Source organism: Aethalodelphis obliquidens, unplaced genomic scaffold (assembly GCF_003676395.1).
Source record: "Aethalodelphis obliquidens isolate GAN/ISIS:26980383/991018 unplaced genomic scaffold, ASM367639v1 scaffold67, whole genome shotgun sequence".
NCBI lineage: Eukaryota > Metazoa > Chordata > Mammalia > Artiodactyla > Delphinidae > Aethalodelphis > Aethalodelphis obliquidens.
Window position 1 is genome coordinate 9,119,396 of NW_020838011.1, and position 12,063 is coordinate 9,131,458.

The window sequence follows — 12,063 nt, forward strand, 5'->3', positions numbered from 1 at the left end:
ACAGCACATCTCTTTACAACATGGTTTTCTGAGTATTTTAAGCCCACTGTTGAGAACTACTGCTCAGAAATAAATGATTCCTTTCAAAATACCACAGCTCACTGACAACACACCTGGTCACCCAAGAGCTCTACTGGACATGCACAATGAGATTAATATTGTTTTCATGCCTCCTAGCACAACATCCATTCTGAAGCCCATGGATCAAGGAGTAATTTTGACTTTCAAGTCTATTAGTTAAGAAATATAGTTCAGGAGGCTATAGCTGCCATAGATAGTGATTCCTCTGATGGATCTGAGGAAAGTAATTCAAAAACCTTCTGGAAAGGATTCAACATTCTAGATGCCATTAAGAACATTCATGATTTGTGGGAAGAGGTCAAAATATAGACATGAACACAGGAGTCTGGAAGAAGTTGATTACAACCCTAATGGATGACTTTGAGTGGTTCAAGACTACAGTGGAGGAACTTAAGATGTGTGGAAATAATAAGAGAACTAGAATCAGAAGTGGAGTCTGAAGATGTGACAATTGCTACAATACCCTAAGAAAACTTTAACAGATCAGGCGTTGCTTCTTAAGGATGAACAAAGAAAGCTGTTTCTTGAAATGGAATTTATACCTGGTGAAGATGTTGGAATGACTGTAGAAATGACAAGACTGTTGAAATAATGACAAAGGATTTAGAATTTTATAGTTGATAAAGCAGCAGCAGGGTTTGAGAGGGCTGACTCCAATTTTGAAAGAAGTTCTACTGTACTTAAAATGCTATCAAACAGCAATGCATGCTACAGAGAAATCATTTGTGAAAGGAAGTCAATAGATGCAGCAGTTGATCATTATTGTCTTTTTTTTTTTTTTTAATGGTGGCAGTATGGTTTATTAAGCTGTACCTTAGTATAGGTGCTGGGGCTTGCCCATGGTGCTCTTAATGTACAAAGCCTGTACGTTCTGCCAATTTTTCTTGAGCAATGACACCAGGAAGTTAACAGCTAAGTGGATGTTGTACACAAGCTCATCATCTGTCATCTTCATGTGGGCAACAGCCTCTGTCAGATACAACACCTCCTTCATCTGGAACTTGATCATGGACTTCACCTCATCAACTCTGGCCACCATGTTCTCATTGGGGGTCAGCAAGGGAACTTGCCAGCATTATTAAGGCCTGGGCCCAGGATTCATGGGATCTGCTTGATCACAGACTCTGGAGCCAAAAAGGCATCATACTTCTTGGCCATCTTCTTGACAAGTTTCTTATTCTTGTTGAGTTTCTTCAACACCTCAATGCCCATGTGGGAGATTATCCACAGCCTTGGCCTCATCACAATGCTGCTGGTCCCCCGAAACACATATGGAGAACTTGGGGCGGAGAGTGGACTTAAGCCTAACGGTGCTGAGAAGGGTTTGTCCTTCTGAGGTCATAGTTCTTCAGGCTGATCTTTAGCTCCACCATCTCCAAAACCTTCTGGCGCTTGCACTGGTTCCCGTGTAGGACTTTCCGCACTGCCTCGTACAGGGTGGCACGGGAGACTTTGCTGCTCATGGTGCCTCACACCGCAATAACCAGAAAAAAGCTATTGTCTTTTTTTAAATTGCCACAGCCACCCCAACCTTCAGCAACCTCCACCCTGATCAGTCAGCAGCCATCAACCTCAAGGCAAGACCCTCCACCAGCAAAAAGATTATGACTCACTGAAGGTATCAATGATGGTTAGCATTTTTTAGCAATAAAGTATTTCTTAAATGAAGTTATATGCATTAATTTTTAGACATAAAGCTACTGCACACCTAACAGATGACAGTATAGTGTAAATGTAACTTTTATACGCACTGGGAAATCAAAAAATTCGTGACTCACTTTATTGCAATATTCACTTTATTGTGGTGGTCTGGAATCAAACCCACAACCTCTCCAAAGTATGCCTGTATATCACTGGGAGCAGTGATTTTGGTGTTCTTTTCATGTTATTAAAGTACTATGAATATGGGTATCACTACAGGCTATGTGTATATTCGTGGAAAAATTAGAAGATAAATATGGAAGTTTGAAATGTTTATTGAAACAAGTACACAACACTGAATATTTTAAAACATTACAAATAATTACAACATCTCACTACACAATGTGTTTTATATGTATGTATGTAAATATATATATACACACATATTTAAACTTTGCTTCATCTTTCAACTTTTTATCTGCGTAAAAAGAAGAACACTTTCCTCATTCAGGAGATTTCTGATGTTGTAATAATTACCTAGAAATAAAGTGATAAGAAAATTTAAAATTATTTCCATAGGAATCATTCCCTTTTGATTAAATGTTTAGTCATCACTAAGACCTATTACAGTATATAGAGGCAAATTTTTTTAAAAAATCATGTAACAACAAATAACTCTTATTTAATTCCATGAACTGAAAAATCCAAGGACCATCTGTGATCCAGATAAAGCTTAAAACAATGTAAATTTCACATCATTTTGATAATGAGTGCAAAAACAAATTAGACAAGGGTGCAGATAGGAAAAAAAAATCTCCCTCTGAACCCAATCATGTTTTGGGGTGTTTTTTTAATTGAAGTATATGTGATTTACAATGTTATATTAGTTTCAGGTATACAACAGTGATTCAATTATTTTTATAGATTATACTCCATTTAAAGTTATTATAAAATATTTTCTATATTCCCTGTGCTATACATTACATCCTTGTATCTTATTTATTTTATACCTTGTAGTCTGTACCTCTATTCCTCTTCCCCTATCTTGCCCCTTCCCTCTACTCCTCTCCCCACTGGTAACCACTAGTTTGCTCTCTGTATCTATGAGTCTGATTCTGTTTTGTTATATTCATTTGTTTGTGTTCACAACAGTGTTGGCACATACAAAGGACTATATAAATATAGCTATTATTATTGTCTCCTTTCATTAGAATGTAAGCTCCATGAGGGCAGGGATTTTTTTATGTATCCCACACCCTTAGAGCAATGCTTGGTAGACTCTCAATCACATTTGTTGAATGAATGAATGAATGAACAAATTAAAATTCCTATCTCCAAAGACTTGTGCTCCAATAGCTGATGAAGCACACTATTCTGTATGTTTAAAATAACCAACTAAAAACTGTTTGACTACATAATGTCTTTGAGATAACATAGGGGAATAATTTTCTTTCTACTCTGGATACAATGTATCTTCTATTTTTATATTCAGCAATTAGCAACTCATTCAATTTTCATGTACCGAAACACTGATATACTTATCTAATAAAAAAAATTAAAAGAAAATATGCACCAAATTTCTTTGGCATCAATCACATCATGCTTCATTTTGACCACTGTGGCTTCCATTTTCATGGTGCTCATGAGCAACTATATAAGTATTCAACTATACAAAAGAAAAGGTTTTTAATTATTCTTACCTGAAGGAACGTAGAATGAATCCCCAGTTGTTATTACATAAGGTGTTTCGTGTAAGGTACATAAAAGGTCACCAAAGTTAACATAAAAAATCTGTAAAATTAAAAATTAAAATCTCATTTCAAATTGTAACACCACAACAAATACACTCCAAAGAAACTTAAAAGTAAATGTGGTAGGCAGAATAATGGCCCTCCAAAGATATCAATGCTCTAATCTCCAGAATTTGTTATGTCACATGGCAAAGGAGACCTCGAGATGGTGAGATTATCCTGGATTACCTAAATGGGCCCAATCTAATTACATAAACCTTACTTGAAAGTGGGCAATTTTCCTGCTGGAAGCAGACGACAGATGAAGCAGAGGAGAAGTCAGAGAAATTTGAAGCATGAAAAGGGCTTTCACTGTTGCTAGCACTGAAGATAAGAGAGCCATAAGCCAAGGAGTATAGACTATTTCTAGACACCCCAGCCAACAGCCAGTGAGGAAACAGGAACCTCAGCCCTACAGCCACGTGAAACTTAATTCTGCCAACAACCTGAATGAATTTGAAACACTCATTCTAAAAGCCTTCAGAGAGGAATACAGATCTCACAACACCTTGATTCCAGCCTAGTGATACTCTAAACAGAGTACTCAGCCAAGCCCAGCTGATTTCTAACCTACGTAACTGTGAGATAATAAATGAGAGTTGTTTAAATTTGTGGTAATTTGTTAAAGCAGTAATAGAAAACTAGTACAGGAAAACATTTCTTTTGTTCTTCCTTACTATTTACCAGTTTATGAAAATTCAGAACCATTGTAAAGAATATCACTTAGCTATACTAGAAAAATAGCTAGGTTTTATGTACACCTCTTTAAAGGTTACATGCTTGGTATATGTAACTTAATCTGACTGACGAGTCAAAGAGAACAAAAAGCAAAAAAAAAAAAATACATTTAAACAAGCATCAACATTAAGTAAGAGGGTAAATATAGTGCTCAGTCATACAGGCTTCCATATTCAAACACAGCAAATTTTACATTTTATATATAGATAGCACCTGGCAATGACCTATTTTTTTGACAACTAAATACAAAATGTAGGGCCTTCAAACTCTGAGATTCAAATTCTGAGATTCAGCCATCAAGAATATTTTGCCTCAGAGAAATACGCCTTCTCCTTTTCTTCTTACCAGTTTTGTAAAATGAGCCTAAAATACCAGAAAAATGAGAGCAGCTAGCACTTATCCAGCACTTTACCCCATGCCAGCCACTGTTCTAAGCACTTCATTTTTACTCATTTAATATATGCATCTACCAATGAGACAGTACTATTTTAATAGCTTTTCACAGATGAAGAAAATGAGGCACAGAGAAGTGTAACTTTCCAAGGTCACAATGTAAATGGGAAGAGCTGGAATTTGAACTCAGGTACTTTGATTCCAGAATCCATGTTCTTAGCCACTACAATATACTCTCTCAATGGAACACTCTTAAAGTGGTTCTAAAGGTATTTTTATAATTTAATAAAAGAAATATATTTATTACATCCAAAAAAATTTGCCTAAAAAAAGGAACACACACACTACCCAGAAAGTCAAGCATGTATTTATAGATGTTTTTTCCTTATCTATTCAGTTTGGCTCTCTATGCACACCTCTCCCCATTTCTGCAAACATCTTACTAAGAATGCTTTTGAAATACACAAAAATAGAATGATGACCTCCCACAAATAAATATTGAACCCTGATACCCTGCTCTTTTCAAAGTCTGATTCCCCCATTCCATATTATTTTGAAATAAATGCCCAGCATCATAAACCATCTGTAAATATTTCAATGTGTACTGAAAGACCAAAGTCCTTTTTTAAAACATGACAACACTGTTGTCACACATAAAAATAAATGAATATTTAGTGTTAAACGCCCAGTCAATATTCAAATTTCCAGTTGTCTCTTCAATGTCTTACTTTTAAGGGTTTGTTTGAATTGGGATCCAAGTAAGAGTCACATATGGTCAGTGCTTGATCTAGCTTTTAAAGCACTCAATCTATTGAGTGGTTATCAATTTGGGGGTGATATTGTCCCTCAGGGGACAATTGGCAATGTCTGGGAACATGTGTAATTCTCACAACTAGAGGGGTACTACTGGAATCTAGTGCGTAGAGGCTAGGGTTGCTTCTAAACCTCTTACAATGCACAGGATAGCCTCCCTACAACAAAGAATTATTGAGTCCAAAATGTCAATAGTGCCACAGTTGAGGACCCTGATCTCTATACATTCCACGTGGTTGTCTTTTTTATTCTTTGCACCTTATTTATTAAAGAAATCAAGCAGCAAAATTTGTTTTAAAAATCTTTACACAGCTGGATTTTGCTTATTACAACGCCAGGTTGTCATCTGAAAAGTCTGCCATTCTTTATTTCCTGTAAATTGGTGGTTAGATCTAAGGACTTAACTTCAGGTGGTTGTGTGTGGGTTTTGTTTTGTTTTTTTTTAAAGAAGGTGGGGAAGGCAAGACTACTTCATAGACAGTGTTGTATTCTTCCATCAGGAGACACATAATGTTTGGTTGTGTTCTTTTTAGATGTTAGTAGACAATGATGCTAGAACCAATAGTTTATTGGGTGTTGTAAAATGGTAATAGTCCATTCTAACATTCATTCTTCATTTATTAATTGGACTATTTCTAAAAAGGATAAACTTCCCCATATCTATTATTTGATTATCTAGTAGTACAGTTTATATGAGAACAGCAGAATAAATGTTTAATTATTTTCCTTTACTTACCATATTTGTCAAAGTGAGTTGGCTTCCTAGAATTCTCCGACAGTGATGAATTTTTTCTTTTTGTAGTAGCCTTACAAATTCATGGATTTAGATATAATTGATGTGTATCAATCCAATGAAGTTATTCTTATTGATACTCAAGTTTTCATATCTTTGTCCAGAGACAGCATCTTCAAGTTGGATCCTGAGACCTTATGACCCAATCCTAATGGTCTTTGATAGTCTGCTATCAGGTATGATAAATATTCCAAGCTCAGTCCCAGGCCTGGAATCAGACATTTCTCTAAGGAACTCTGGTTCCTTTAAGTGTGTTGCTATCACTTTTTTGATTTTTTACCTCTGGAACAATTACTGTCTAGTTTTTCATATAGTTCTACCTTTTGATTTATTTGGGTTTTTTCTCTCTTCCGGTTTTTGACTGGTCTTCCACATCACTTAACTTTAATATTTTCCATTTCTTTTTTTTCTAAAAACATTAATTAATTAATTAATTTGGCTGCATTGGGTCTTAGTTGCAGCATGTGGGATCCTTCACTGCAGGCTCTTTGTTGCAATGCGCGGGCTTCTCTCTAGCTGTGGCGCATGGGCTTAGTTGCCCCACGGCATGTGGGATCTTAGCTCCCCAACCAGGGATTGAACCTGCATCTGCTGCATTGGAATGCAGATTCTTAACCACTGGACCACCAGGGAAGTCCCAATATTTCCCATTTCTTAATACCCTTTTGTTTTCTAGGAGAGCTCCACAACAAACTCCCATAGTTAATTTGTTCATTCTTCTGTGGTTTGAATTTAACAAATCTACCACTGCTACTTTCTCTCTTACTCATTATCTAGACCTGAGTTTGAAAGAAAGAGTTAATGGCTTATGCTGGTTCTCCATCTTGCCCTTTTGTTTCTCAAAAGCATATATTTAAAAGTGTGCTTCATTTTTTAAAAATGTAAAAATACTCCCCTTGTTATTTAAAAAGAACCTTTAAGTCCAGTTTTCATTATAAAAACTTAAAGGCAATATTTAGAAGAAACAAAACTAAACTATAATCACCTACTGACATGTTATTTTCTATAGTTCTTTCAAGGTTCTGTCATTTTCATTTTTAATTTCTACTCAGAAAAAAATAAAAAGAATTTTCTACTTTTCAGTTTCCTTAAATATTTATCCTAAAGGTGTTTCTATATGGCTATTCTGCAAAATAATATACTTAAATTAATATAAAAATGTTTAGTATAGCACCTGGAACATGTAAGTGCTATATAACTGATTATCATATATAATGGTTTATCTCATTACTAAGTCAAAATATAATATAACCATTTTTTTCCTGCAGCACACATTTCAGTGATTTCCAATTTTTGCAATTACTGTCTATGTTAAAATAAAGAGCTACATATGTTCAAACACTTCCAAACATTTACTATTCAATATTCCTTTTTTAAAGGAATAAAGGCATTATAGCTTAATGGGTAACTACAGTTAGTTCAATGATGACATTTCATAATGCTTATTTTCATTATTAATTGTTCCTTAATGATTACACAGGTATTATCTATTACTTTAGTTAGTTTAATATGTTATATTTACTCTTTTAATACCACCTGGAGATCTATGACATTTTAAGATTGGATTAAAGAATATTTTTAAATACTTTAGATCTGGATTCTACATACTATACTGATGTAGCAATAAATTATTCTTTTACTCTTATGTGTATCTTTTCCTTTCCCTGCCTTGATTTGCCCTTCTTAGTTAATAAAACTGAAGGGTCCTGATGCTCTTTCTGTTTCTCCTTTGTGGGCTTTCATTTTACCAGTAAAAGAACTGTTTTGAACCATGATTTCACAGGTTCCTGAAATGTTACTTACTGAAAGATGTACCTCAGATGTAACATGTTTTAAATGCTGGTATAATATTAAATATTCTTTAAATCTGGTGATTTTCAAAATCTTTCATTTTCAAATTCAAAATGCAAAAATTATCTGATATAAATACAATGTTATAGGGGTGTGTGTCTCCAGTGAGAAAGAGACAGAGAGACAGACTCAGAGAAGAGAGACTCACCTTGAGTCTCATTATGACTTCAGCCAATAATACTGCTATATACAGTAATATATTCTTTAATACTTATTGAAGCAACTAGCTCCCAGTCCTCAATCTCCTGTTACACTTAATCTCAATAATCCCCTCCAGCTCTAAAATTCTAATGATTTGTTTGCAAAACTAATTTTAAGGATTCTTTTTTTTTTTTTTTCACGGTACGCGGGCCTCTCACTGTTGTGGCCTCTCCCGTTGTGGAGCACAGGCTCCGGACGCGCAGGCTCAGCGGCCATGGCTCACGGGCCTAGCCGCTCCGCGGCCATGTGGGATCTTCCCGGACCGGGGCACGAACCCGTGTCCCCTGCATCAGCAGGCGGACTCTCAACCACTGTGCCACCAGGGAAGCCCTCAAGGATTCTTTTAAGTAAAGACGATTCCCTAAACTTCTGAATCTCAAGCCTACACTGCTATGCACAAAACAAGTACTTTTAAACAGCCATTGGTTGACTGACTTTAAACAGATGAAAAAAACTAAAAAATTATCTGTGCACTATAGTAATCATATATCATTTCTGAGGAAAGAGCATTTTTAACGCTTCATCAAGTCCAACAAATCAGAGTTGTGCCAAGAGCAAAACATAAATATATGGAAAAATACACTCACCAATGTGTCTAGGCCTACATGCTGCTTTCCCTTTTCTTGATGTGGTCCTAATATCAATTTTCCAGTAGAAAAAAATGGTGTATCCAATGTTTTATATACTTTCAACTCACCATGTTCAACACAAAATTGGTATGTATCTCGTGGCCTTACAAGATCTAAGGGAAAAAAATAATATAAGTACAAAGTAATAGCAATGACATTTCTCTGATACAGCATATACACACATATATAGACATAAACCTGCCTTAGAAAGATAGATGTGATTAATATCACTGACTCTGGGGCTAGAATGCCACAGGTCAGATCCTATCTCTGTCTTACAAGCTGTGTGAACTTACCCAAGTTGCTTATCCTCTCTATTTGTGCCTACATTTTCTTTTCTATAAAATGGGGTAATAATACTTCATCTATGTTAGAGCTGTGAATATCAAATGACTTAAAGTGTGTAAAGTATTTAAAACACTGGCACAAAGTAAGCATTAGGTAAGTCTTGGCTATTAATAATAACAATGGTAGTATTACTATTTTTCCCATAATAGCTCAGACAGAAAACAAAATCAGCTAAGAGATAAGAAAGGATTCCTATCTTTAAAAAGTTTAACATAGCCACAACACAAATGTATCATTATCATGTCAATAAATTCCTTTGTGCTTGCTTGATTATTAAATAACAAGATTTTTATTTATCTATCAGGTAAAGCCTCTAAGTAACCGGAGTTCTAACTGTAGCTCACAAATTACTATATCACTTTTTTTTTTTTTTTTTCGGTACGTGGGCCTCTCACTGTTGTGGCCTCTCCCGTTGGCGGAGCACAGGCTCCGGACGCGCAGGCTCAGCGGCCATGGCCCACGGGCCTAGCCGCTCTGCGGCATGTGGGATCTTCCCAGACCGGAGCACGAACCCATGTCCCCTGCATCGGCAGGTGGACTCTCAACCACTGCGCCACCAGGGAAGCCCTACTATATCACTTTTTAATTTCCCTTTTACTTACAACCTTTTCCAGACCTGTAATTAATATATTTTTCTATCATCAGCTTCTGACTGTACTCCCACAGACTACAGGATATAGAAAATACATAGACTCAAGAAACAAAATCTTATGAATTCTTGACAACACACAACTTTTTTAACCTGATACAGTATAGCATTGTTTTTAGTTAAGACACTTCACTAAACAAAATTCTCTGTGCTTCTACCTCTGTTGCCAAATAAACAATCTGGAATATAGAAATAACTTTGCTACTTAAGATATCAAATGGAACTTATGCCACAGTCAAAATTTTAAGTGTAAATACTGCCTCTCTGGTTTGAGATATCTGTCCTCTGACTTGGGATAAATAGTCCCAAGAACTCACTGGTACAGTCATAACAGTTGTTAAAATATTTAAATATTTCCTGTATGTATATATTCCCTGGTTGGTAAATAGCTGAGTGTCCCCTACTTAACCCCACCACTCTATAGCCCATCCCTTGGGACCTCCCATGTTGTCCTAGACACTAAATGTTTAATGCCTATTAAGTACAGAAGGAGGCTTCTAGGACCCTGTACCAGCCTTAAGGTTCAGCATGGCATTTGTTTGGCTGACTGATGCCCTTGCTAGTCATCTCCAGAAAGGTTTTATACCCCAGATACCAATATTGGCATCTCACAGCACCAAAGGCTGTCTAAATCCTGCCATAATCCCCATCCAGTCTCACAGTAAGAGTGTATCCAGGAGTCTGCCAGTTAACTTGCTAGATTTCCCCATGAACAGCCCCAGTAAGAGTGTATCCAGGAGTCTGCCAGTTAACTTGCTAGAGTTCCCCATGAACAGCCCCTGTCCGCTTGTGTCCTCATGGTCAAAGAAGGCCTGGACCCTAATGGCGGAGACAACACTCCTGATGGTAGCACTTGTATCACAGAGGACAAATGCATGGTACTATATGTACCCTGGAGGTTGTCTGCCATCAGTTCCCCTAGTGTAGTCCTCATACAGGCTGCTTATTTGAATTAGACTCTCTACTAGACTTTGGCTCTGAAAGATCTGGGGAGAGAAAGGGAAAGCAGACAAGCCAGACTTCGGTTTGTCTTTATTAGTTGTTAAATTAAGTATTCTCAACATCAACCCTGATCTTACCCATAAGAATAATCTCTCGTGTTTCTGGGTCCTTTACCCTCGTTGGCTGCAAAGGATCTCCCAGAGGTATATTCAGATTTTCCACGAATTTATTCTCTGCAAAAGAAATACCACTGAAATCTTACTTAAAATTCTTTTCCATTAAAAAAAATCTAGTATGAAATGCAGCTATGGACAAGTTGTAAATGAAAATTGCCAGAGGCATATCTTTTTCCTGTTTATCAATGACCGCTTTGATAAACAAAAATTCAAAAATCACAATGATTTACCACAGAAGCAAACATCCTAAACTTATTTTCTGACAACTTTTGAATTCTTGCATCATCAAGAAGTTAAATGGTGTTTTGCATATTCTCTAAGAGAGCTGAAGTATATACAATACACTTTAAAAAGAATTCTTTAAAATGTTTATTTTAACCATAATTCGAGCACAGAAAAGATAAGCTTCATTTGACAGGTCAATTTACTCAGGTGGCAATGTTTTACACTCTGCTATTAATGATTTTTTTAAAAGAATAAAATTAGTTTACTTTCAAAATCTGAAAAAAGTGGACATTAAAAAGATAATTTACCCTGAAGTAGTAGTATATCTGAAGCTTTTAGAGATATATTTCAAAATTTGCAAAGAGCTACTTCTCAAAGCACTGTTATAAAATAAGGAATAAGTTCATACTTCTTTCATCATTATCAAGACAGATCCTTTTCCTATTAACTATTGTATTGACTCTTCCCAAGTTTCCTTTTGCTTTCCTTTTAGATGATACTTTGTCTGGGGACAGTATTCCACCAATCACAAATCCTCCTGAAATTTAACCAAAAAAAAAAGGTAAATTATCATACCTGGCAAAGTGAAAATCTTGAAACAAAACTCATTAAATTAATACAGCACATTTCCTTTCAAAGTATGAAAGAATACATTAGTTTTACCACACTCCACAGTTAAAAATTCAAACAACACAAATAGCAACCAATTTCACTTGTCTCTATCCTAAATCTAGAAGCACTGATGAAACATGACTGAATGATCTCTGTTGCTTGAAATCAAGTCATCAGTGGA

At 35.9% G+C, this 12,063-nt stretch overlaps 1 protein-coding gene and 1 pseudogene across 6 annotated transcripts in view; both read right to left on the minus strand.

Moving 5' to 3' along the window:
• Positions 1 to 848: 848 nt before the first annotated feature.
• Positions 849 to 1,643, minus strand: LOC113611097 (60S ribosomal protein L10a pseudogene; annotated as a pseudogene).
• Positions 1,644 to 2,039: 396 nt separating this feature from the next.
• Positions 2,040 to 12,063, minus strand: part of CENPC (centromere protein C) — a 91,590-nt gene continuing 81,566 nt past the window's right edge. For 4 of the 6 annotated variants that reach the window (XM_027089673.1, XM_027089672.1, XM_027089671.1 and 1 more), the window contains 5 exons: positions 11,680 to 11,808; positions 11,007 to 11,102; positions 8,889 to 9,043; positions 3,423 to 3,513; positions 2,040 to 2,259 (listed from right to left, as the gene is read on the minus strand). In XM_027089673.1, coding sequence (XP_026945474.1) covers positions 2,189 to 2,259; positions 3,423 to 3,513; positions 8,889 to 9,043; positions 11,007 to 11,102; positions 11,680 to 11,808 — 542 coding nt within the window. In that variant the 3' untranslated portion in view covers positions 2,040 to 2,188. Of the gene's footprint in view, positions 2,260 to 3,422; positions 3,514 to 8,888; positions 9,044 to 11,006; positions 11,103 to 11,578; positions 11,809 to 12,063 lie in introns of those variants that run through there. The other 2 variants (XM_027089674.1, XR_003429348.1) reach the window with 2 other exon arrangements.